Genomic DNA, 24,194 nt, shown 5'->3' with positions numbered 1-24,194 from the left:
AATACTGTAAAACAAATCTAGCGTTTTTGTTGTTTTTTTTTAAATCTAAATCTTGCACTATTTTCACTATTGAGAGATGTACCCTGCTTTCACTAGCAGTTTTTGTGTAATGCAGAGAAGCTGAGTTTACAGTGTGGGAGAGGGTCACTTCAATCATTTATATCTTAGCTCTTAGGGACATGAGAGAGAATAAAGAAGCACAAAAGTAAGCTAAAATTTAAGATTTAACAACAAAAGCTGCCGTTTAGCTGATAAGCCTTTAGCTGACCAGGTCATAATTTTATTGAAAATGTTAAATCGAGTATTTTAATTTTTTCTGACTTGTGTGTCCTTTTTTTCTGGTTTTTAGTTGCACATTGCGCATCTTCACGACAAATAATTTCTCACTGGAAGAACTGTACGAGGCATGACTGCCCAGTTTGTCTGCCTCTGAAGAATGCAGGAGATAAACGCAACCAACAATGTATGTACAGTGGAAATTGGTGCTTTTATTCAGGTTTACTGAGACAATGTTTAATTTTTTAATTTTTTTTTTTTCCTTTCCAGCTTTACTCGGTAGCCCACCAGTGTCAATAGGTCCTACTGCCACAGTGGGTACAGGTGGAAATGTGGGACAGACTCCTTCTCCATCACTTAATTCTACTAACCAGATTGATCCAAGCTCCATAGAACGGGCATATGCCGCCCTAGGATTACCATATCAGGGCAGCCAACTGCAGACACAGCCCCAGACACAAGTGAAGGGTCAGCAGTCTGGACAGTCTCCTCAGGGGATTCGCTCTATGAACTCAATGAGTAAGATATTTTATTTACCTTCATCATTTTGCACAGTAATACATTGACACTATAAAAAAAATTTTCTCTTTTGAATTTTTGAATCCTTCTATATGACATAGTTTAGACTTACTTTTTTTTTTTTTTTTTTTTTTTTTTTTTTTTTTATATAAAACTTGCCTAGCTGATCAGTCAGAAAAACAGATCAGTAGCAGAATTCGCTCAGAAATAAGTCTCTCAGTGGTGCTTATCTGCAGATATGAAGTCGTACAAAGTACAACTATCTAGTGTAGAGACCAGGAAAACTGAACCCTTCCACAGATTTATTAAAGCTGAGTTAAGCTGGTTAGCATGTGTGTCAACTCACACATCCATAGGGGTTTCCCTAGGTGTACTGTAAAGCCAGCTCTAGACAGTACAATCTAGTTATATATTGATAGTATGCAAGATGAGATTTTCAAAGATCTACCCAAATTATGTATATGTATGTATTTAGTGTTATTTTAGTATGTTTTTAAAATGATTCCCCTCCCTTTCCTTTTGTGCAGATGCAAGCTCAGTAGGAGTGAATGGTGGTGTTGGTGTCCAGAGTTCTACTATGCTTCCAGACTCCATGCTTCATCCTGGGATGAATACTCAGAGGTTTGTTTTAGAAGCTGCTCTGTTGTAGTAATCTGAACTATTCTGCTTTGGTGTTTACCTTAAAGTGGTTGTCCAGTATAACTAGTAATCCCTACACTAATATAACCCCCTGCTACTTTCTAAATAACATCATTTATTGAAAATGGATAGTTATCCATATCCCTGGGGCGGTCATGTGACTGCTTGCGCAATAGAGGTTGATCATTGCTGGAGGGGAGTAGTTCTGTGTCAGTCAGTACAGGAGGAGGGACCGTTTCACAGGAAAAACATGGAGGGTAAGTATACAATATGGGTTGAGGGGTTGGGCTGAGTAGGTGGGGAAAGGCAGGATAGCTAGAGAGACAGGGAGTGGATGTATGGGAGGAGTTGAGAGAGGAAGGAGGGGGGTAGTGAAGTGAGAGGTGTTAGTGCGGAAGTTGCATAGCAGGAAGCATGTAAACAAATGCCGGAGAAACCAGGAGCTCCCAGAGACCCAGAAATGACTCAAAACACACTAAAAGGTATATGGGTGCATTTATTAACCCATTAATAGCACTAACAGACTTTTTTTTTTTTTTTTTTTGCATGGATAAACCCCTTTTAGGCTAAAGCCCCATTGCAGAACCACAGCTTTTTTGTTGCGGTTTTTTGAGCCAAAGTCAGGAGTGGATTGAGCAGAAGGTAGAAGTGTAAGGAATTTCTATATATTTCACATTCCTTTTGTACCCATTCTTCGCTTTGGCTCAAAACTTCCCCCAACAAAATCTGCAACAATAAAAGTTGCGTTTCTGCAACATGAGGCCTTAGCCTTTAAGGGATATTTCCATTTTGGATAATTTCTGGCAAGTGCAAAGGATAGTTTCATAAATGTCTCATAGATACTATGAGTTGTGGAAACAGCGTGGAACAGTATACCTTGCCTATTTCTATAAGTCCTGCCCTAGTGTCTGTGAATTTCACAGGTATTCCCTTCTTATTTGTGATAGTCTGAGTTGGGAATAAACCTTTTTAAGCATGTAAAATTCACTCACTGTGTGCATGTTTATAGTTTGGGTCATGTGACTACAAAAGCTCTGTATGATGAAATGGCTTTTAGTCGAAACCGTTCTTAATGCTGTAATTTTGTGTTATGCTATGAAAATTTGTTAAATATGCACTATGCAGACAAGCATATATATAGCTCACTAACTACCCATGTTTGTAGTGTAATGATGGGTGAAGGTGGCAACGTTTCCAGTTTGGGGTCGATGCCTACAGCAGCTCCTCCATCTAGCACTGCAATACGAAAACCATGGCATGAAGATATAACACAAGACTTGAGGAACCATCTGGTCCACAAACTGTAAGCACTAGTTTTATAAAGTAATGTAGGATATTCAATCAACTTACAGTATCCTATCCTACTAATATTATAAATGTGAAAGTTTGGGTGTTTGTGTGTTCCTCAATCACACAAAAACGGCTGAATGGATTTGAATGAAATGCGGCACATAGATAGTTTGTAACCTCGATTAACACACGGGCTACTTTTTATCCCGGTAAGTGACATGGCTTCACGACTGTTATGAATTTATGTTCACATACTATATTAAACATACTATATTCCACGCCATAATCCGCCCCCTCTGTGCCCGTGTGAACGGGCCCTGACATGGGAAAACACCTTTAATCCAAATTGGCAGTTTATTTTTAAACATGCCAGGTAAAAGAAAATCTAATTTGTTGCAAAATTCTAAACCGACAGCTATGAAAGTAGCCAGAAGTCAACAGAGTTCTCAAGCAGAGCTAATGGGGATCATCGGCACCAGCAAAACACTCATTTATATGGTGTCCCAGCGAGCTGCTGAGATGGCGGAACAATCACGGGCAGGGTGTGAGGAACAAGTTCAGCACCAGGACAGCTTAAGAGCTGCCATAATGCTGGAGCAGGCAAACCATCAATGGCAGCAATTTGCTGAATATAGGAGGATCATCAATGCCAACAACACGCAGACAAAGTCGCGGCCAGAGACCCGCACACAAACGACATACAAAATGCAGGAGTGCAAAACTGGGCAATTCTTATACGGCCACTACACAAACAAAAATAAATATACCCGGGGATATAGCTGGGTCCTCCTGCTAGTTTTGTATAATACTTATACACTTTTCTAATATACTTTTAGTTTCTTATTGAAAAACATTTTTTTTGTTTTTTAATAGAGTGCAAGCCATATTTCCAACTCCTGATCCGGCAGCATTAAAGGACAGAAGGATGGAGAACTTGGTAGCATATGCTCGCAAAGTAGAAGGCGATATGTATGAATCTGCAAACAGTAGGGTAAGTCATTTCATTCAGAATGTGCCTTGTCTATCCTTTTGAATAAGAGGGTGTCTTGACTGGAATATCCCTTTGTTAGTCTTTGAGATGGCTAATTTGTAAGCCTGTCCCTTCTTTCAAGCATCCATAATTATTACTAAATACATAACCCTATGCCGACTGACTCAGGAGCCACATGCAGCGTGATTAGGGCTGTGCAATTAATTGAAAAATAACCAAAATTGAATCGCTATTATTTGTAATTGATGTAAAATGCCTGACTGATCGCGTTATATTTGTCATAATCGGCAAGTCCTAAGCTTGGTGGTCTCTTTTTCTTGCAGTTTGTCTACCAAAATATAAGCCAAACAAATCCCAGACTCTGTTACAGTCTTACCTTTTCTTCCACACTGGTACTGATATGACTACAGAAATCACTGAAACAGTATTTTGGCCGTGTTTTTGTTTTGGCATCTTGCGTTATTTAACTAACCACCTTCCTACTTTTTTTCTTTTTTTCTTTTTTTTTTTCATTTATATTCTTTGTTCTTCTTCTTACCTGGTCCACTCTAAAGGCTGAGTACTACCATTTGTTGGCTGAGAAAATCTACAAGATCCAGAAAGAACTTGAAGAAAAACGTCGCATTAGGATACAGAAGCAACATCTAATGCCCAATACTCCTGGCATGCCGCCTTCAGCCATGAATCAGGGCTCTGGTATGCCCTCAGCACAACCAGTCATGGCAGCAAGTATGTTTGTTTGTTTTTTGTTTTTGGTTCTGTTAAAATTATTACATGCCAGATACATTAAAGACCTACCATGTAATACCTGAACGGACCAGGTTCACCTGAACATTAGCCACTTACTTGACATTACTGACTTAATGAGGGTCCTAAATGGTCGACCCTTCCTCCCCTTATGTTTATACGGCTGCTAGTCTTTATCAAGTGACAGCTGTAGTCTACAAGATTGCATACAGTTCTATGTACTTTTATTAACCTGCAGTTATAGCTCAGAAGTTAAAAACTAGTCTCCAGCAGTACAAAGTACTGACCAATTTAGTGTTGAACTGCCCCTATGTGGCATGCTTTTAATCACGTTCTGATTTGTTTTGGTTTTATTCTATCCTTTGTTGTATAGATGGACCTGTTCAAGACCCAAGTATGATGCGTGCTAATGTTCCAAATCAAATAGTGAATCCTATGTCAAGTCAATCAGGTAAAATGTTTATTAGCATGCTGTGTGTAAGCACCTGTGCAGTGAATAAAGCTTGAGATTGAGATTACGGCAGAATATGAACTAATGTCTAATTCTCTCCACTTGCATTTGATTCTAGTTATGAACCAGTTTAGTTCAGTGGGCATGCCCATGCAATCCTTAGTACAAAGACAACAGGCACCGCTAACACAACATCAAGGACCATCTGTGAATCAGGTTAGTTGTTAAACTTGTACTACACGAGCCTACTTTTTAGAATAACCTTTCTCTCTCTATGCTTAAGCATCCTGTCGACAGCCAATGCGCCTTTTTTTTTTTTTTTTTTTGGAAGGGACATCTTATAGGTACAATAGCGATATATTCCAGGCAATATTCTTCCCAGTTTGGTTAAATCCACACCTTGACCTTTTTTTTTTTTTTTTTTTTTTTTTTTTTTTAAATCGCCAATCCTGTTTAGAAGCCATTGTTTGTTACATAATGACATTGAGAGTATCAACTTCTGTTTCCTTTGCAGTTGGCATTTCCTTCTCGTATGCCTCAGCCAGCAGCCATGCCTCAGTCTGTACAAAATCAGTTCATGTCAGCAAATTCGTTCCAGGCGTCTTCTCCTGTGATGAATAGCGGAGGGATGAATACAAATAATTTAAATTCTTCTAGTTTACCTGTACCACAGTCAGCTGGACAGAACCCACCTGCACAGGTAAGATTTAGCTTATTTCTTATTTATTCACTCATTCTGTGTACATTTTTAATGGGGTTTTCCCTCAATGTGTATCTCTTATCCTGTAAGTATAGAATAAATAACGGGGGTTATAACCGCTGAGACATAAAGGGATCACCAAAACAGGGTCCCGCAGTGTACTTGAATACTCTGAGAATTGAGCAGTGGAGCACCTGCATAATTTGGTGACGGGGACTCCTGTGCTGCCATACACAGTTGTATATGTCATGTAGGCCTTGCTCTGTCTGTTTTTATACTTTAATTCATTTGTTTATTCTCCTTAGGCGCAGATGCCAAATATAGCTCATCCAGTGAGCTCTCCTGCCATACCCCCTTCAGGGTCATCTGTGAATCAACTCCATTGCCCAAGTAATATTCAAACCCCAGTTCATCGTAATTCACCATCCCCTGCCCCAAGCCGCACACCCACACCTCATCACACACCTCCAGGTCTGGGAACACAGCAAGCATCTATACCACCTGAGCCTATAATGTCATCAACGGCATCCTTGCCACAAATGCCATTACAGAACAATGACAGTCCCACACCACCACCGCCACCTCAGGCCCCCCCTTCCTTGCCCGTTTCTGCATCTGTCATTCCAGTTGTTGAGCAGTCTGTTCCAACACCACCACCACCACAGCAGTTACCACAGCAAACATTAACAAGACCTCCCTCTCAACCAAATTTGTCAACACCAGTTTCAACCCCATCTGCACCACCACCATTGCAGCTTCATCCAAGCACTCCGGTAAGTCTTGGGTACATTATTACTTAAAGAGGACCTTTCACCACTTTTGGGCACATGCACTGTTATATACTGCTGGAAAGCTGACAGTGCGCTGAATTCAGCGCACTGTCGGCTTTCCCGATCTGTGCCCGGTGTAAAGAGCTTGCGGTGCCGGTACCGTAGTGCTCTATGGTCTGAAGGGCGTTTCTGACCATTAGCTAGAGACGTCCTTCTGCCTCGCGGCGCCAATCACGCTGTGCTGTGGAGCGGGGAGGAACTCCCCCCTCCCGCTCCTGATAATACTCGTCTATGGACGAGCGCTGTGAGCAGAGGGAGGGGGGCGTTCCTCCCCGCTCCACAGTAAAGCGCGATAGGGGCCGCGAGGCAGAAGGACGTCTCTGGCTAATGGTCAGAAATGCCCTTCTAACCATAGAGCACTACGGTACCGGCACCGTAAGCTCTGTACACCGGGCACAGATCGGGAAAGCTGACAGTGCGCTGAATTCAGCGCACTGTCAGCTTTCCAGCAGTATATAACACTGCATGTGCCCAAAAATGGTGAAAGGTCCTCTTTAATAGATTTGTTGCATTGCATCCTAATTTGTATCCATGTAGCCCTACCCCAAAAGTATGTGGACATGTCTCCTAATTGATATTGGGTGGTTCAGTCATACATGGTAGTCTTATAGAGGAGATAAAATAGCATGAGGCTGTTTTTCAGGGTTTGGGCTGAGCTTATTTCTTGTGAAGGGAGCTGATAATACTATAGCATACAAATAGATTTTAGATAATTGCTGCATTGTTGACGTCAAAGGTTTGGGGAAGAAATATTTCTTTTTCAGCATGCTTATTCATTCAAAGTAAGGTTTATAAAGACATTGCTTGACAAGTTTAATGCGGAAACTGAAGTTTTCTGCACAGAGCTCTGATCTGAAACATCAATTGTTGTGAATTGGTCAAAACCAGTCTGGCCTTGTCTACATTCTGGCATCTGTGCCTGACCTCACAAATGCACTAATCGTGTAGCCAAAACTCTCTATTTGCACCTATTTGGCTGTCCAACAAGTTAATATAGGTGTGTGACCAGGGGTCCACAATGTTTTTGCAACTCACTGAATAGTCTAACCTTGATTTTTTTTTTTTTTTTTTTTTTTTTTTTTTTTTGATTTTTTTTTTTCACCCCCCCACCACCTATTTTAAAGTGACTTTGTATACATACAATTACTCTGTTTTGACATATTTGGCTCTTGTCTGTTGAATTTTCCATTCAGATCCGTAAACAAGATTTTAAATTATTTTCAGCTCTCTTGTGATCTAATGTTAGACCTCTTGGTTCTCATACAAAATGGGGTTGCTGTGCAGTTTTACACCATGCTGCACTGATGATACTGTATCATCTATATCTTAGTTTCTCGGTGTCTGTGTGATACATGTAGTCCAGGGGTGCTACTGTCTTGATGCATCGGTGTAATGTACTAAAAAAACCAAAAATTATGAAAATATATTCTAGCATGTTATAAAAATGATCTCTCTCAAACAGCTTTCGCAGCAGACAGCCGTTTTGGAAGGCCCAGCATCTAATCCACCATCAACAAACAGTCCTGACTTGAGTTCACAGCAGCCTGCTAGTGAGCAGTTGCTCCAAGAAGTTAAGATGGAGATAAAACAGGAAGAACCATCAGTGGAAGCTGAGCCTATAGCTGAGCCCAAAGAAGAAAAACTTGAGGTAATATTTTGTTTTTCTTTCCCCTTGTTTATAGAATGTTGGAAAACTGAGGGGAGTTATCTTCTGATCGCGTCATAAAGTAGGGACCCAGCACTCTTGTAGTCATGGACGCCGTCATTTAATTTGTAGCCAAAACATTTTTTTTTTCTTTAATTTTCCAGTAAATGTATTGGGGGAAACAAAAAAAAAAAAAAAAAGTAGGAATAAATAGGAAAATTTTCAATTCTGCCTTTGTTGCTGTGCCGTAAAGATCTTATCTTTGTTCTGTGTCAGTACCGTTACAGCTAGTTATGTTTTACTGGTTTTTAAAATGTTCAATATATGTACTGGTGTGTCTGCCATTTTTATATACACATAGCTTAGTGAGTGCCGTGTGTACAGCTAGGGAAGCCGTCATATTCCAGCTTTCACCTGGGCCAGTGGTCATGTGATGACTAGATGAAGGGGAACTGCAAGGAGCAGCTGGGTCCTAGAAGATGCAGATCGACTCTGCTTTGTACCCTAGGAGGCATCATGTCTCCTGAGACTGGGCTATTGTATCAGCCTCTGTTACAGGGAATATTGGCAATAAAAAATGTTTAAAATGTCTATTATGACAATGGGGGAACAAAGTATAAATTGAAAAAAAAAAATTAAAGACAAAATTAAAGATATTAGTCACTTTCAAACCCACATCACAGGTTCTATGCCTGCCCCTAGTGAGACAAAACTGTCACCTACAGAAAAAAAATGACAGTAAATTTTAGCTTTTAGTCATTAAAATGTAAACCTTTTCATTTATCGTTTTCATGAGTGTTAAGGGAACTGCAAAAATAACTATAAAACAAAAATTATTTAAACACCTGATTAAAAAAAGTTCAAACCTGGTCTGCTCATGAAATGGATCATTCTTTTGCTTTAGCACTTCACCACAGAGAACAGGAAAATGAAGACTACAAGGCAGACGTCTGCCTTAAAGGGGTTGTCCCATCAAAAGCATCCTGTGGCCTGTGCTGAGCTTATCTGCTGGTCCACAAGTGACTTAGCTGCCCACTCTCACGGGGGAGGGGGGGGGGCTGAGTGCTGGGAGCAGCTCTGAGCTGTGTATGTCTCTGCCACAGACAAGTATTGGAGCTCCTCCGATAGGGGAGGGGGGAGGTGAGAGCGCTGGTATTTCTGAGCTGTTTTATCGCCTGCTCTTCCACTTATTAGTCAGTTTACTTGAATTTGCCTGAGATAGGGAGTTCCTTGCCTCTGTATGTAATGCAAACTGACTCAAATCCAGCTCTGCTACATCAGCTTCATACCGTGGTAATTCATTTACAACCAATCCCTCATTACTGACTGCAAACATAGCAGAGCAAGAGAAACCCCGCCCACCATTGTACCAAGAAAACCAGGAAGTGAATAGAGCACAGAGCCTGCAGGTTGGTGAACAAGCGAGATAGGAGTACCCCTTTAAATTCCTCTACATTTTCAGCAATGTGCACAGCCCACTTAATTTAAAGACTTTGGTCTCTTTAGAAGCAGAGAGAAAGCTGAAGTCATACAGTGTGCATAAAAGTGTAATAGACAGTCGAGGGGAGGTGCAGGGGTTTTGTTTTGTTATAACCATTTTGCAATAGAGGCTACTGTATTCAAAGTATGATTTGATTTTAGGAGAAACCTGACATTTCTGCAGACGACTGTAAACCTGAGCCAATGGAGCCAGAGGAAAACAAAGATGTAAAGCCAGAAGTGAAAGAGGAGGATGAGAAACCAGGCACACCCGCCGCACAATCTTCTCCGACAGGACAGTCCAAAAAGAAAAGTAAGTTTAGTATCTGTGAGGAAAAAAAACCCCATAAATACTTCAAGGTTTATTTCTTCTGCCTGACAAAAAACCCCAAAAACATGGAAATGGCATGCATGTCATTTTTCTATTAGATTTGGATTTGGACTGAGTAGAAGAGATGGGAGGGGGGGGTCATTATGACAACTTTTGGTTTTCTGGCAGTATTTGTGTCATAAGTTTTGTAATATACTTTAACAAAATTTGGATCATTGAAGTGACCCTCCCCCTAGCCTGATTTTATCTAACCAATCCCCCATACACAGTAATATTCATTGAAAGATAGGAACAGCTTTTAATACAGAAGCAAAGGAGTGACAAGATGCAGGATTCCACGGAAATGATCCATAATTTAATAAAGTATATTGCAAAATGTATTAATGACACACATGCGGTCAGAAAATCATAAGTTGTGCTAAAGCATAGTTACACTTTTAAATTGGGGTATCCCGCTATATGGGTAGGGACTAAATGATTTCTGCTGTCTATAGAGATACTTATTAGTGTGTAGTGTGATTAGATGTGCAAGAAAGCTTGTTGTGGGTTTTTGGCTTTTTTTCCCCCCCTCCTCTCTTCCCAGCTGGCTTTATATTGCTTTATTCTACAGATATGACATGATAGGCTGATAGATGGCCATCTCTTTTTAACCTATGCTTTATTCCATTACTAATGTGGTTTTGTATTTTTTATTTATTTATTTTTTTGTTAAATAACCATCATTTTTCACATTCTCCATCCCTCTAAAGTTTTTAAACCTGAGGAACTACGGCAAGCCCTCATGCCTACGCTAGAAGCATTATACCGTCAAGATCCAGAATCCCTTCCATTCCGGCAACCTGTAGATCCACAATTATTAGGAATACCGGTAAGCTTCTTTTTATTGTAATTTAATCACACGATGTTTCGATTCCATTGTTTTTTGTTTTGTTTTTTTTCCCCCTCCCTGAGCTGAACCATGTGAGTGGAGGGGGTAGTTCTCATGTATGCCAGTCACTTGGAAGTTAGTACATTGGTGGTCACACATGTGCAGTATCACTCAGTCCACACAGAGGACTCGGGGAATCCTCATCTCTCGGGTCTATGTGGTTGAACTCCCTGCTGTCAGGCACTTATTCCCTCTCATGGCAGATATGGACCTCTAGACCTGTCATCTTAATACTCAGATTATGTCATTGGGATAAAACAAACAGGCACAATACACTGCAATACAGAAGTAGCACAAGGTTTTGCATGGTGTAATCTCCTGGTAGTACTGCGAGAGAAAAAAGAAAAAACCAAAACTTTAAAAGATGCGTAAAAATATTTACAAAAAAATTAAAAAAACAAACAAAAACTTAACGTAGAAACAGGTGAAACAGTATTAAAAAAACCCTTATACTTAAATGTTTATTGAAATTTATCATGCACAGTTAACATTGTAACCAAAAAAAAAGCATCATGTCTGGTTTGTGGACACCTCCATTAGTTAGTGACAATATTGTGCTTTGCTATGTGTGTGTTTGTCTTTTTTTGTCTTTTTTTGTTTTGTTTTTTTTTTCTTTGCGCCCGCTCAGACCAGTAATGCGTTATAACCTCTTATGATTCAGAAAAATACCTCTGTCCTGCAGGATTACTTCGAGATTGTGAAGACTCCTATGGACCTGTCAACCATTAAACGCAAGTTGGACACGGGGCAGTACCAGGAACCATGGCAGTATGTGGAAGACATCTGGCTGATGTTTAACAACGCTTGGCTGTATAACCGAAAAACTTCTCGTGTTTACAAGTACTGCTCTAAGCTAGCTGAAGTGTTTGAACAGGAGATCGATCCAGTCATGCAGAGTCTGGGATACTGTTGTGGCAGAAAGGTTTGTATTGCCTTTTGTGTCTAGTCTAGAATGCTCAATAGTATCAATTTATAGCATTTTTTTTCCCCCTTATTATTCACATTAGAACTGTTTTTTAATTATAGAATGTAAAACGTGTAGCAGTATTGCATTTAATGTGTATGCAAAATAATTTGTAGTATAAAGCGTAAAAGTGCCACAGTGAAATGAGTTTACTAACATGACAATTTTTAAAGAAACACTTTTTTGTCATTCTGTCTTACAGCTTGAATTCTCTCCACAAACCCTATGCTGTTATGGCAAACAGTTATGCACAATTCCACGAGATGCTACTTACTACAGTTATCAAAATAGGTTAGTACTCCCTGAAAAGCATATTTATTAAAATTTTTTTGAAATGGTGGATTTAAATGCTTTTAAGAGCGATTTCAGTCAAATATTAAAATAATCTGGTCTCTTCCTGAACTTATTTTCTACAAAGTGAATTGAGTTCAGCAGTTGGACCTGATGAGTAACAAAAGTGCTCACAGCAGCTGTCACTATTTTTCCCCTTTCATTCTTATATTATGTTGTTCAGCATGCATAGACCAGTACAGAGGTGAAACTTTAAGTTGGCCATAGTCAATGGAGTGTTCAGCTCTCCACCCCCTTGTTTGACAGCTGTAATCCCTGACTCCATAAGCATGCAAGCTCAACTGAGCCCCTTATATTAGTTTAATACGGAAGTTCAAGATGAGATGCTGCTGTTCACATACATTAGCTTGCAGTTAAATTTGGCTGTAGACTTGGGTATCCACTGTATCTACAGTTCTAGTGGATTGAAAATAGCAAAATTTTGACTCTTACCTATTTTGAGCTTATATAAGCACTTATGTTCCCAGTAGTAGTAATCATTTGTATAAGTAGAAATGCTCTTTAAAGGATTTGTTTTTGCCTCTTGACATTCACCACCATATACACTGTTGCGAGTTTAATTTGACCTTTTTGATGTTTTGAGATGGGGAGCTAAGCATTCTAGTTTCTGCACTTTTGAGTTTTAAAGGTTTTTTTTATAAATGTAAAAAAAAAAAATGCTTTGAGAAGTGCCGTTTCTCGTCACCCTTTTTCTGCTTCTGTTTGTACCCTGCCTGTAATCAATAGATGTCTTGGCTTCTATGCTCTATCTAGTCATACGCTAAAAAAAGGTACTTAACATAAGTTTGTCTACCTCTTAATTCACAAAACATTTACTGTTACATGTGGGCAGGCATTCTGTTTTAGATTTTCTCAGCTGAAATCCAGATAAGTTCTGTGAAGAGCCACATCTTCAATGCCTATACTAGTATCCCTTATATGCTTAGTCAAGTGTCATATTAAGCCATTACTAGAAATAAATCTAATTATAAAATGTATTCCAACAATGACTTGTAATATTTAAATAGCAAGACCCTTCTCGTTGCTACTTTTATAATACTTTTTTTCCCCCCCCCCCTGCTTTTTGTCAGGCAAAGGAATCTTCTAGAAATAGAAGCTATTGCCTAAAGCAGTTTTGGTGGTGCACTGGTCAGATTGAGACTACATTCATGTTCACATAGTGCATGCTTCTACAGCAGAACAAGCTGCCAAATCTACTTTGAGCTGTGAAACAAATCCACAAGATTGTGAGATTTTCAGCATCCACTCTATATGAATGGATGTTGCACAATCTCCTTCTACTGTAGTCTGCAGTGACTTTATTATGAGACACACTCGAAATCCGCAGTAAATCTGCAACATGTGAACTTTCTCTCAGCAAATTCCGTTAATATATTGCAAATGAAAACAACTATTGTTCACAATAATAGCATGTCCTGTGCATCGCAGTTGTGCTCTGCGTTATGACTTGATGACTTCGGTCATGACGTCCTAGTATTAATATGCTATAACACTGTAGCTTTCTGCTTTGCCATTACTGATATTGTGTGAGTTGCATGATTAAAGTCACTAAAACATGCAACTAAAACCTTTTAGATAGCTGGTGGCCAAACACCTGATAAAACCCACCACTGCTGACTGGAGGAATAGGGTTTCTTTCTAGAGGAGCATGTACCAGGAAAAGATGAGCATGTCTGCTTTCTTCAAGAAGCATTGCCACTTTTGTCCTCGGGCTGTAATGGTATTACTGCTCAGTTCTGTTATCATTGGAGCTGAGCTGCAACACCAGACACAACCCCTAGGCAGGTTTCTGGGAGGAGGCAGATGTTTTTCCTTAATGTGCTGCCTCCACACATGTACTGTGAAATAGGCTAATGTGACCCCAGAACTATAGGCTTAAAGAGGCAAAAAAATGATCCCAGAACCGTTTGGTAGACTGTATTGTTAAAAGTGCTCATTGGCTGTATCGGAGGCCTGTACTTAAAGGTGTTTTCCTCTGCTTTATATTTATTCATATAAAGTATAGGTGGTCAGGCATTTTTCTAAAAGGCATGCTTTAAAATTTTTGCTGATTTATACATCTCTAATAGTTTTGCAGTAGGACCCTGTTCAGGAAAATAATGGTATGGCCCACAGATCTGTTTTTAGAAATGAATCATGTGGATGGCATCAATCATGTGACACCCCCCGTCCACATAGTTCCAAGGTGGATAGTAGTCTGAGGATCTGAAGATACACAGTACACTGTGGCAAAGCAGCTTCCCCATTCTACTCTGTCTTTCTGTATGAAAATTTACATTGCCCAGATAATAACTTGAGAAAAAAAAAACCCATAGTATTGTGATATTCCTGTAAATTCACCCCACAATTGATGGGTAACATTTCTGGTTACAGAATGCCAAGAATCACACAATGGGTTTGTGTGTGGGTCACATGACCAAGGCCTTGCTGATTCCTATGTAGTTAGTTCATGGATGCTTTACACCGGACTGACTGGTCCATGGACTATACCATTTCACTGTGCAGAGACAGAGGATACAACTTGGTGACAGAATTTTAAATGCATGTATATTAGAAAACTACATGAGTTCCAATAGTATACACAAGTAATTAAAAATAGTGGCTAACCCCTTGCGGTCATGATGATGCTGAATGGGAGAGGAAGGATAGATTGAATTTGTGGCTCTTTACATTATTGGTGTACTTTCAAAATATTGCTTTGGCAGTGCAACATTGCTAGTGTCATATAATGACTTGTTCCATTTGTCATGTTACGGATTTGTTTAAAGTTTGTTGTTTTGCTCCACTGTCATACATGAAACGGTTCAGAGTATTTATGCAAATTACTGGCTGGACAGGACAGGTACACCTCCACCCCCCTCCTCAAATACAATACAAAAATCCACTCCATATAGTCTTTATTAGTGTCTAAACGGCTTCAGCTTTATTCATTAGCCCTTTAAGATCTTTATAGCCACCTACTATTTTGCCATTATACAGGGGACTCCTATTCATAGTACAGATTTTTCATGGTCAGTAGTAATTCTACAAGGCAATGGCTTTTTCTTCTGGGATTATAATTGACCACTACCACAGTATTTTTTGAATTTTAATTTTTCCAAATATCATTTGAAACCAGCAAAGACCTTAGTCACATGAGGACAGTTTTAAGAACAGAGTAACAGTATTCACATATCCATTTTTTTTTTATTTTTTTTTTGATGAAGAGAAAAGAAATGATGTGCATTTGTCTGCTTTGACAGCCAAACAACCTGAATTGAGATCTACAGCACAGTTTGTAATGGCCGTCAAAAATTGACAATATGTACTCGAAATGGATGCTCAGAGACCATTAGAAAACTACTGATTCATCTGTTTTTAATGGTTAAGAAATGGACATGGTTATGTGAATATAGTCTGGGGACACTTGTAAATTTGTGTCCATGAAATTTAGCAATGTTTCAGCCATCTCTGTGGCTTCAACCTTTAGTCCAAAATAAAAAATGGGCTTCCCTCCATTATAATCAAAAGGAGCCTGCTTATGTTACCCTAATACAAAATATCAGACTCCAACTTTCAATAATATAATTGTATTAAAAAAGCTATAATTTTTCTTTAAAATATTATAAATTGGTATATGGTATTTATAAGTCATATGGTTCATTCATTAGCAAGTGCAAAGCTCAAAGTATCCCACAAACCATTTAGATTTATTCAAAAGAAAACTAAATGATACTCAAACTCAATAAGGCAATAAAATATATTGGAAGTTAGTAAATAGACAGTTTACCCACCGGAGTGAAACACTAGTGCAATATGGTGGTGCCTCGACTAGTGTTTCGTTAATCTTCATCAGGAGGAATAAAGCTCTAGCGTTCAATCTTTGTGTTGCAAAATTTGAGAGATGCAGTAGCATATGGCATACAGTGCAACTTACTTTGTGCTGTAGGTTTTAGGCACAGCATGTGGATGACGTTATATCACCACAACCTGAATTGAGATCTACAGCACAGTTTGTAATGGCCGTCAAAAATTGACAATATGTACTCGAAATGGATGCTCAGAGACCATTAGAAAACTACTGATTCATCTGTTTTTAATGGTTAAGAAATGGACATGGTTATGTGAATATAGTCTGGGGACACTTGTAAATTTGTGTCCATGAAATTTAGCAATGTTTCGGTTGTTTCGGTCCATGAACGGATGTATGTTGGGTTTTTGGAAATCTGTTTAACTAGATGCATGAACACTGTGCCAGTCCCCATATCTTTATGCTTGTGAGTGACAACTGTTAGTGTAAGGGCATTTAGCTGACATTTTGTCTTGTATGGCCAATTAAAAAGTTCCCAGTTCATTGGTTAAAGAGGACCTTTCACCACTTTTGGGCACAGGCAGTTCTATATACTGCCAGAAAGCTGACAGTGCGCTGATTTCAGCGCACTGTCGGCTTTCCCGATCTGTGCCCGGTGTAAAGAGCTTACGGTGCCGGTACCGTAGTGCTCTATGGTCAGAAGGGCGTTTCTGACCATTAGCCAGGAACGTCCTTCTGCCTCGCGGCGCCTATCGCGCTGTGCTGTGGAGCGGGGAGGAACGCCCCCCTCCCTCTGCTCACACAGCTTGTCCGTAGACTAGCATTATCAGGAGAGGGAGGGGGCGTTCCTCCCGGCTCCACAGTACAGCGCGATTGGCGCCGCGAGGCAGAAGGACGTCTCTGGCTAATGGTCAGAAACGCCCTTCTGACTGTAAAGCGCTACGGTACCGGGACCGATAGCGCTTTACACCGGGCACGGATCGGGAAAGCCGACAGTGCGCTGAATTCAGTGCACTGTCAGCTTTCTGGCAGTATATAACACTGCCTGTGCCCAGATATGGTGAAAGGTCCTCTTTAACATTAAGTTTCACCTTTGCAACCAATCTCTTATCATTGTTTAAGTGCACCCCTAAATAATGTAACTTAGCAAATAGTCTTAGCTGCTTAAAGGGCTATTCCATTCTTCAAGATTACATTGAAAGTTGCAGCTTAAGCAGAAGTATTTTACCCAATACACTGCCTTATCTAACTTGCTCTTTTTGCAAGATACTGTTCGATATGCCTCCTTAGTATTTACAGCTGTCATGACTGTCATTGTTCCCACTTAAATTTCCTGCTCTTTCTCTGTAAATTGCTTTTAGCTGCTGAGCCCTGATGTGGGCTAAAATAGTGTCTTGATAAGTGCTTTAATAAGAGGTAACTATGCTTGTTGCAAACCGCACTGAATACAAGCCTGGTATCAGCTGAAAACCAGGAAATGGAGGTCAGGTAAAACCCTGAAATGTGCAAACCCCTTTAAGGGCTGCTAACTGTAAATTTTAGTGGAAGGTCCTGATCCTTAAACCTTTGCCAGTGTAAATTTGTGATGCAAGTAGAAGATATTTGCTGGGCCACACAGTAAATACAAGGCAGACAAGAAGCTTTTTACATCCATAGCGCTCATTCTCGCTGTATAGGAAAGAGGCATCAGCACTTAATGTACTCTTGGTGGTCATGTGATTGCCAGGGTGCTAGTAGCATGAAGGTGAGAGCAAGATCTAGTAAGGCTAGAATCTCATCTGCACCAGATTAGAGACCCCGCCATAGAAACCACAGATGGTCGTCAGAGAGAAATCCTGCATGGAGGACATTTCTCGCCACTGGCTTCAATATATGAAAAAAAAAACGGAACACCCGACGTATCCCATATGTATGGGGTCTGTGGGTAACCACTGTTTTAGCTGCCTGGCATTCCGAATGACTGAGACCCAGACGCAGATGTGAACTTAGCCTAAAAGTTGTCATTTGTGACAACAGCTGTGTAATCCCACTTACTTTAGAGAAGTAAATGTAAAAAAGGAAAAACACAGGTCCTTTAAGTGCTAGAAACAAAATAACTTGGCCCTTCCCTCAAGCAAGTACCTGGAATACTTAGGGAGGGGGTATACAGTTACTCCCACCCCAGTCACCCTAGCTAAGGCACAAATGATTGGCTGTGATGTATTTTTAGGGTGAATCTATGAGATTACTCTGATTTTTGTATAAAATTGTATTACCTATTACACTAAACCTTAAAATATTCCACACTGATGGACAAAATAGGAGTCCTAAGGATGGTTTTGTGAACAAGACAATTTACTAAAAAACCAAAATGGTTTCAATGGCTACGAAGACCTGAACTGCTCTAACTACAGAATTTAGTCCAGTTGTCTATTTACTGTAGATACGTATAGCTTCCTTCTTACAGACCATCTTTCCCCATAGTTATGGTAAGCTAGGTTGGTAAGATATTTTAGTTTATGTGCATTGATACAGTTAAATACATATAAAGAAATTGGTTGCAGAGGTGAAACTTCGTATATTTACAATATAAATCTATACAATCTGCACTTATACTATCTGCACTGAGTCAAAACGTATCTCTAAGTGGAGCAAGATGACAAACTCTACCCTTGTCTCTGAACCTTTGTTTTATTAGTTTTTGTTTAATCTTCCCTTTGATTTGCTGTAATGATTTTGCTGCTTGTAATCCCATTTCAAGAGAATCCTTTGCTAATCTGTGCTTTGCATTGGCTTTCTGCTTTGTCTGTCTGTCTTGTCCGGCTTTTGTCATGCCCACCCCAACCCTGCTTTTTTTTTTTTTTTTTCTCTGTTTTATGTTCATTTCTTGCCCTTCCCTTGCTTGTACCTGTGGTGGCTTTGATTGCAATGAAATCCCAAAAAATCCTTTAAATAAAAAAAATAAATTGCCCGGGCTCGTGGCTTGGCCTGATGTGACCTCCTGCGTACACCCTGTGTCTCTCCTGCAACATCCTCTGACTGATGGCTTCCCGTCTCGCGTGGTTCGGCTGTGGTTGCGTGAACGCACAGTTCACCCAAATATGGCCTTCTTGCTGATAGGTACCACTTCTGTGAAAAATGCTTCAACGAGATCCAAGGAGAAAGTGTGTCTCTAGGTGACGACCCAACACAACCTCAAACGTAAGTTATGGTTTTTCTTACATATCTGTGTGTGTGTGAGAGAGAGATTGTGTGGTTAGTGGTACGTACAGCAATTTTAAAGTACTAAAAAAATTCCTCAATGAGAAAAAAAAATATAGTATCAAATTTTATGTCTTATGCTGTTTTTCCCTGTAAATTGTACTGTTTGAGGGAATATTGCCCCTTTATACAAACATGCAGAACGTTTCCCCAGTCAGGAGCTCTAAAATGATGTGAAAGTGAGTACCTACAGAGCGTGCCCCCCTGTCTATAACTTGGGCAAAGAACATACAATCTTTCAAAACTACAGCACGTACCAGTGTGCAAAGTTTTGCTATATAAACAGGTAATAGACAGAACTATGCATAATAACAATGATCAAAAACCATCCAGTGTCAAAGTTCCCCATGGAGCATCCAAGAGGGGGGAAGGTCTATTTCATCTAAAAGGTAGCAGTATAGCGGTAGGATCACCATTGTTTTCAGACTTTGAGTCCTGCACAATTTAGGATTTTATTTTCTACAGATTTCTATTAGCACTAGTATGAGAGTCTATGCCACACATAAATAGGACATGTATGCACCACTTCCGTCACTTCCCAGTGTCTGCCTCTTCTGATGCAGCAGGCCACATGATGGTTGGTGAGTATTACCTGTAATACTGGAAGTCCCACAATGGCGGCGAGATTAGGAGACTGAACAATCACTGAAAATATCATAGTGAACGTATGGAACCTAATGATGTACCATTACTTCCCCCTCCCCCATGTTGCCTATTCTTTAAATCATTCTTATTCTCAAATATAAAAAATTTTAATATATTTTTACAGGTGAATATAAAAAAAATTATATCTTATTTAAGAGACGTTTCCTTCTCCATTTATCAAGCCAACATATTGCATATATAATGCAGCTGCTACACCTTGTTATTCTGTCAGTTCAGCTCTTTTAACGCTGTTTCAAGAGAGGTTACCGGTGTAGTTTGAGCCAAAGCAGCAGCCTACTCCTCGCCTAATAAATGGAAAAGGAATCCGATTTTCTGATCTATCACTAAGTTTTTTTAATATTCACTTGCAGTATGTTGATATGAAAAGTTATTATAAATGGAGGTGCTTTAACCTCTTTCATGCTGTTTTTCTGTATTCTTTTCATTTTCTAGTGTCTCTTTATTCACTTCGATTTTGTGTTAATTTTAGAACCATCAGCAAAGAACAGTTCTCCAAAAGGAAAAATGACACCCTGGATCCAGAACTGTATGTATTATTTAGATCTAGCTGCTTCAGTCAATTTTAACTATTTTTGAATCTGTTGACCAAAATACAGTTTGAAGACTGCGCGACACTGCACCATTTAGTCTACTACCACGTTTTGTAACCTTATTTTAGGTACATTGGAGCAATGAAAGATAGTAGCTCTGAATTTTAGTCTTGGGGTATGTTCACATGGCCAAATTTGTACAAGCTGAAAAAATTCAGCTTTGGGAATTTGAAGCAGAATTTTCTGCTTGATCAAGCACCTGTACTGTATGCAACACTTGGCCGGAAACCTTTGGTTCTGGGAACTGGTACTGCAGCTCAGCTGCCATTGAAGTGTATGGGAGCTGAGTTGGAGTACAACTGAGGATACATGCTGAGGATAGACCATAAAATCCATATTCTTGGACAACTCCTTTAAAAGGGTTATGCAATATGGAAGATATGCCCACATTCTCATGAAACCACCTGAAATCAGCATGTTTTCGACATCTAACCAGGCTTTCACACTTTGCTTGTAGCAATAATTGACATGCTGTGTTTAGAACCCATAGAGCAAGACACTTTAGATGCTGTATGAGATGTTTGTCTCATTCACTACAGTGGTATTGTATATCACAGCGGGTTAGTCACTGCTGGTTATGCTGTGGGTAGCTTGCTGCAAGTATGCTGTGTCTCTCCTCTGGGCGAGAAATGAAGAAAACAGTCTGTCAGAGAAATAGGCTTTCACTGCCAATGTGAATAATTTGTTTGTGAATTAAAAAAAAATTTTTCTTTTATCCTTACAATGGTAAAGTCGATGTATAATTATGCATATTTGTATTTTAGTTTCGTGGAGTGCCTGGATTGCGGTCGTAAAATGCACCAAATTTGTGTCCTGCACAATGAGACCATTTGGCCGACAGGGTGAGTTTTCCCTTTGTTTTTTCACATTGTTTTAGGTTTTTCCTATCTTAAAATGTTCTGCAGAAAAAAAAGTTGCTAATGAACAGTTACCTCAAAGCTGCCGTCCATCTGCTCCCTTGATGTCAGTTGGTGCACTGTACTGCTTTGGCATAAATGTGGATTTGCTGTTTACTATTGTGAATATGCAGACCCAATTCTTCATATGAGTTTATTAAGAGATGGCATGTGATGGGTGGGGGAAAAAAAAGCCTACATTTATGCAGTCTTCATCTATATAATATATACTAGCCTCTTCCCGCGACTTCATCTGCATGTTGTTGGCGTCCATAATCTACCTATATTCAGCAAATTGCTGCCGTCGATGCTCCGGCAGCTCTCAAGCTGTCCTGCTGCTGAACTTGTTCCTCACGACGTGCCTATGATTGTTCCAGTATCTCAGCGGCTGGCTGGAATGCCATATAATGAGCATGTTGTTATCGTTGATGATCCACCTGCTCTAGTATTTCGGCAACTCTCAAGCTGGCCTGCCTCAGAACTTGTTCCTCGCACCCATGCCTCTGAATGTTCCGGCATCTCAGCAGCTCGCTGGCACTCCGTATAATGAGTGTGTGTTGTTGGCGTCTCTGATGGACGCCAACAACACACTCCACACACACACACACACACACACACACACACACACACTCCTTAGAAGGGGGAGAAAAGTGGAAATTCTGACATCTGAAAGCCTTGGTTTAGAAGGGGTCACATCTGGAGAACATGTTATTCTATTGCATGTCATATCTTAGTGTAAATTGGGCTGCAGTAGACAGATTTGTCATTTGTTAATATGTTACCATGCTGTAGTAATTCAGATGCAAAAGCAACCAAGACTGAAGTCCATCTTAAGGGACAGAATTTCCCTACCTCTCCTAATTATGGGATGCGGGTAAAGTTACCCATAACTTGTAATACCTTAAAGGGGTTTTATGATATAAAAGTCCTGGCATTTCTGTAGTTCACCCACTTTGCTCATGACAGTGGTAATGACACATGTGGCTAGCTTTTTGTTTTCTTAAATTGTGATTTCTATTTCCATCTACAGTTTTGTGTGTGAAGGCTGCTTAAAGAAAGCTGGTCGGAACAGAAAAGAGAACAAGTTTTCTGCTAAACGTAAGTGTATATGTCAGCAAGCTCTGCTATTTCTGCCTGACACTTGGCAGTGCTGTAACAGTTGTCAACCTTTCCCTACAGGGCTTCCAACTACAAGGTTGGGCACCTTTTTGGAGAACCGTGTTAATGAGTTTTTGCGAAGACAAGCAAATCCTGAGGCTGGAGAGGTGATCGTGCGTGTTGTTCATGCATCTGATAAAACAGTTGAAGTAAAGCCTGGGATGAAAGCAAAGTAAGTCTCGTACCAAATTGTATTCATTTTCTACAACAGAATCATGTGGAGGAAGCGTGCTTGACTGTTTATTGAACTTCCCTGGAAATGAATGGAGAGGTGCACATCTAGGGCCGCATTTAGGCAGCTGCAAGGCAGGAGGTTCCTGTGGATTCTGTTGGTGAAACCTAAATGTATAAGACATTGACAGCATATACTTCTGAGACGGAAAGACCCCTATCCAACACAGCTATTTTCTAGTTTTTCTCTTTCACTTTTTTCATGTTTTCATTAACCTTTCTGTTCACTTTTTTGATTGTTTAGCTTTATCAGTTCCCATTTGCATGATTCTGAGCAGGGCTGTATATACTAAATATAGTATATACTTCTAGTGGCGACATCAGCTGATTAGGTTGGGGTCTGACACCCGAACCAATCCAATCCTGTGGCTATGGGAAAAATATTTTATTTGTAAACTGGGTTTTTTCAGGTGTATGTAATCTGTGTGTTTTTTACCCTTAATTTTTAATACGTAATCTTTTAAGCTGGAGTTTGAGATAAATATAGATATATTTGCTTGTCATGGTATTACTTCTATTACAAATTATGCTAGACAGCCTATAATAGAAGCATAGCAGTTTTACAATGCATTGTATTAGTGATCAGTCCCCTATGTTCTAGACCTCTAGGGGTGGATATGCATGTGTGCGTTTCTATCACTCTCTTATCTTCTAAGAGATATAGGAAGTTAAGTATGCCTGGGATATACACAGGCCCATGAATGAGGCGTAATAGTAACTGTGCACCGCAGCGTAGAAGGAATGCTGTACTAGTCTTTGGCATGCAGCTGTTTTCCAGACAATATTTAGCAATATGCGCCTACGTGTGTGACAGAAAATATTTACATATAACTTTTGGTGCTGGTTTTAGGTTTGTGGATACTGGAGAAATGGCAGAATCCTTTCCATATCGAACAAAAGCCTTATTTGCCTTCGAAGAAGTTGATGGTGTTGAATTGTGTTTTTTTGGCATGCATGTACAGGAGTATGGCTCTGATTGTCCACCGCCCAACCAGAGGTAGGTAAAAATAAGGCTACATTCACACAGACGAACAATCTTTCTTTTCATGCTATTTTGCACCCATTTTCATGGAACCCTCATAGATTTGTGTCTTATTGCGGAAACTGTGAAAATGTACAAAAATAGAACATGGCGGTTTTCCACGGGTAACATATATATATATATATGAGTAAGGCCTAATTATCTAAAACCTATGTCTAATAAGGAATCAAGATGGGGGACACATGAATGAAGAAATTGATAACTTGGCGGATTCCACCACTCACTGTTGTTGGGGCAGGAACCTAAGCCACACATTGTGTTAAGGCTTACAAAATCACACTGTTGTAGCGAACACTGCTGATTTTGACAGTGTTAGTGACATTGTTGGCCATACCTGATGTGTGTTACTTAAAAAGTAATGTCCTTAGACTTGTCTCTGGTTGCAACATCTATACTGCCGAAGACGGAATATGTTTTAGTAGGCTTCAAAATGCAATAAG

General features: G+C 39.8%; 1 protein-coding gene across 4 annotated transcripts in view; it reads left to right on the top strand.

The window, feature by feature from the left end:
- The window catches only part of EP300 (EP300 lysine acetyltransferase), a 47,756-nt gene that overhangs the window by 15,656 nt on the left and 7,906 nt on the right, over nt 1-24,194 (top strand). The window contains exons 5-25 of one of the 4 annotated variants that reach the window (XM_075286318.1): nt 350-463; nt 547-795; nt 1,323-1,416; nt 2,600-2,737; nt 3,598-3,715; nt 4,270-4,444; nt 4,836-4,913; nt 5,032-5,129; nt 5,428-5,613; nt 5,919-6,386; nt 7,906-8,091; nt 9,730-9,880; nt 10,648-10,766; nt 11,509-11,748; nt 11,993-12,081; nt 19,031-19,111; nt 20,307-20,363; nt 21,192-21,269; nt 22,354-22,421; nt 22,503-22,653; nt 23,563-23,709. In XM_075286318.1, coding sequence (XP_075142419.1) covers nt 350-463; nt 547-795; nt 1,323-1,416; nt 2,600-2,737; nt 3,598-3,715; nt 4,270-4,444; nt 4,836-4,913; nt 5,032-5,129; nt 5,428-5,613; nt 5,919-6,386; nt 7,906-8,091; nt 9,730-9,880; nt 10,648-10,766; nt 11,509-11,748; nt 11,993-12,081; nt 19,031-19,111; nt 20,307-20,363; nt 21,192-21,269; nt 22,354-22,421; nt 22,503-22,653; nt 23,563-23,709 — 3,085 coding nt within the window. Of the gene's footprint in view, nt 1-349; nt 464-546; nt 796-1,322; nt 1,417-2,599; nt 2,738-3,597; nt 3,716-4,269; nt 4,445-4,835; nt 4,914-5,031; nt 5,130-5,427; nt 5,614-5,918; nt 6,387-7,905; nt 8,092-9,729; nt 9,881-10,647; nt 10,767-11,487; nt 11,749-11,992; nt 12,082-19,000; nt 19,112-20,306; nt 20,364-21,191; nt 21,270-22,353; nt 22,422-22,502; nt 22,654-23,562; nt 23,710-24,194 lie in introns of all 4 variants that reach the window. The other 3 variants (XM_075286316.1, XM_075286317.1, XM_075286315.1) reach the window with 3 other exon arrangements.

This window comes from Leptodactylus fuscus, chromosome 9, assembly GCF_031893055.1.
Source record: "Leptodactylus fuscus isolate aLepFus1 chromosome 9, aLepFus1.hap2, whole genome shotgun sequence".
In the NCBI taxonomy this organism is placed as follows: Eukaryota; Metazoa; Chordata; class Amphibia; order Anura; family Leptodactylidae; genus Leptodactylus; species Leptodactylus fuscus.
The sequence above is the reverse complement of the archived record's forward strand: the minus strand, read 5'-3'. Positions and strand labels throughout refer to the sequence as shown.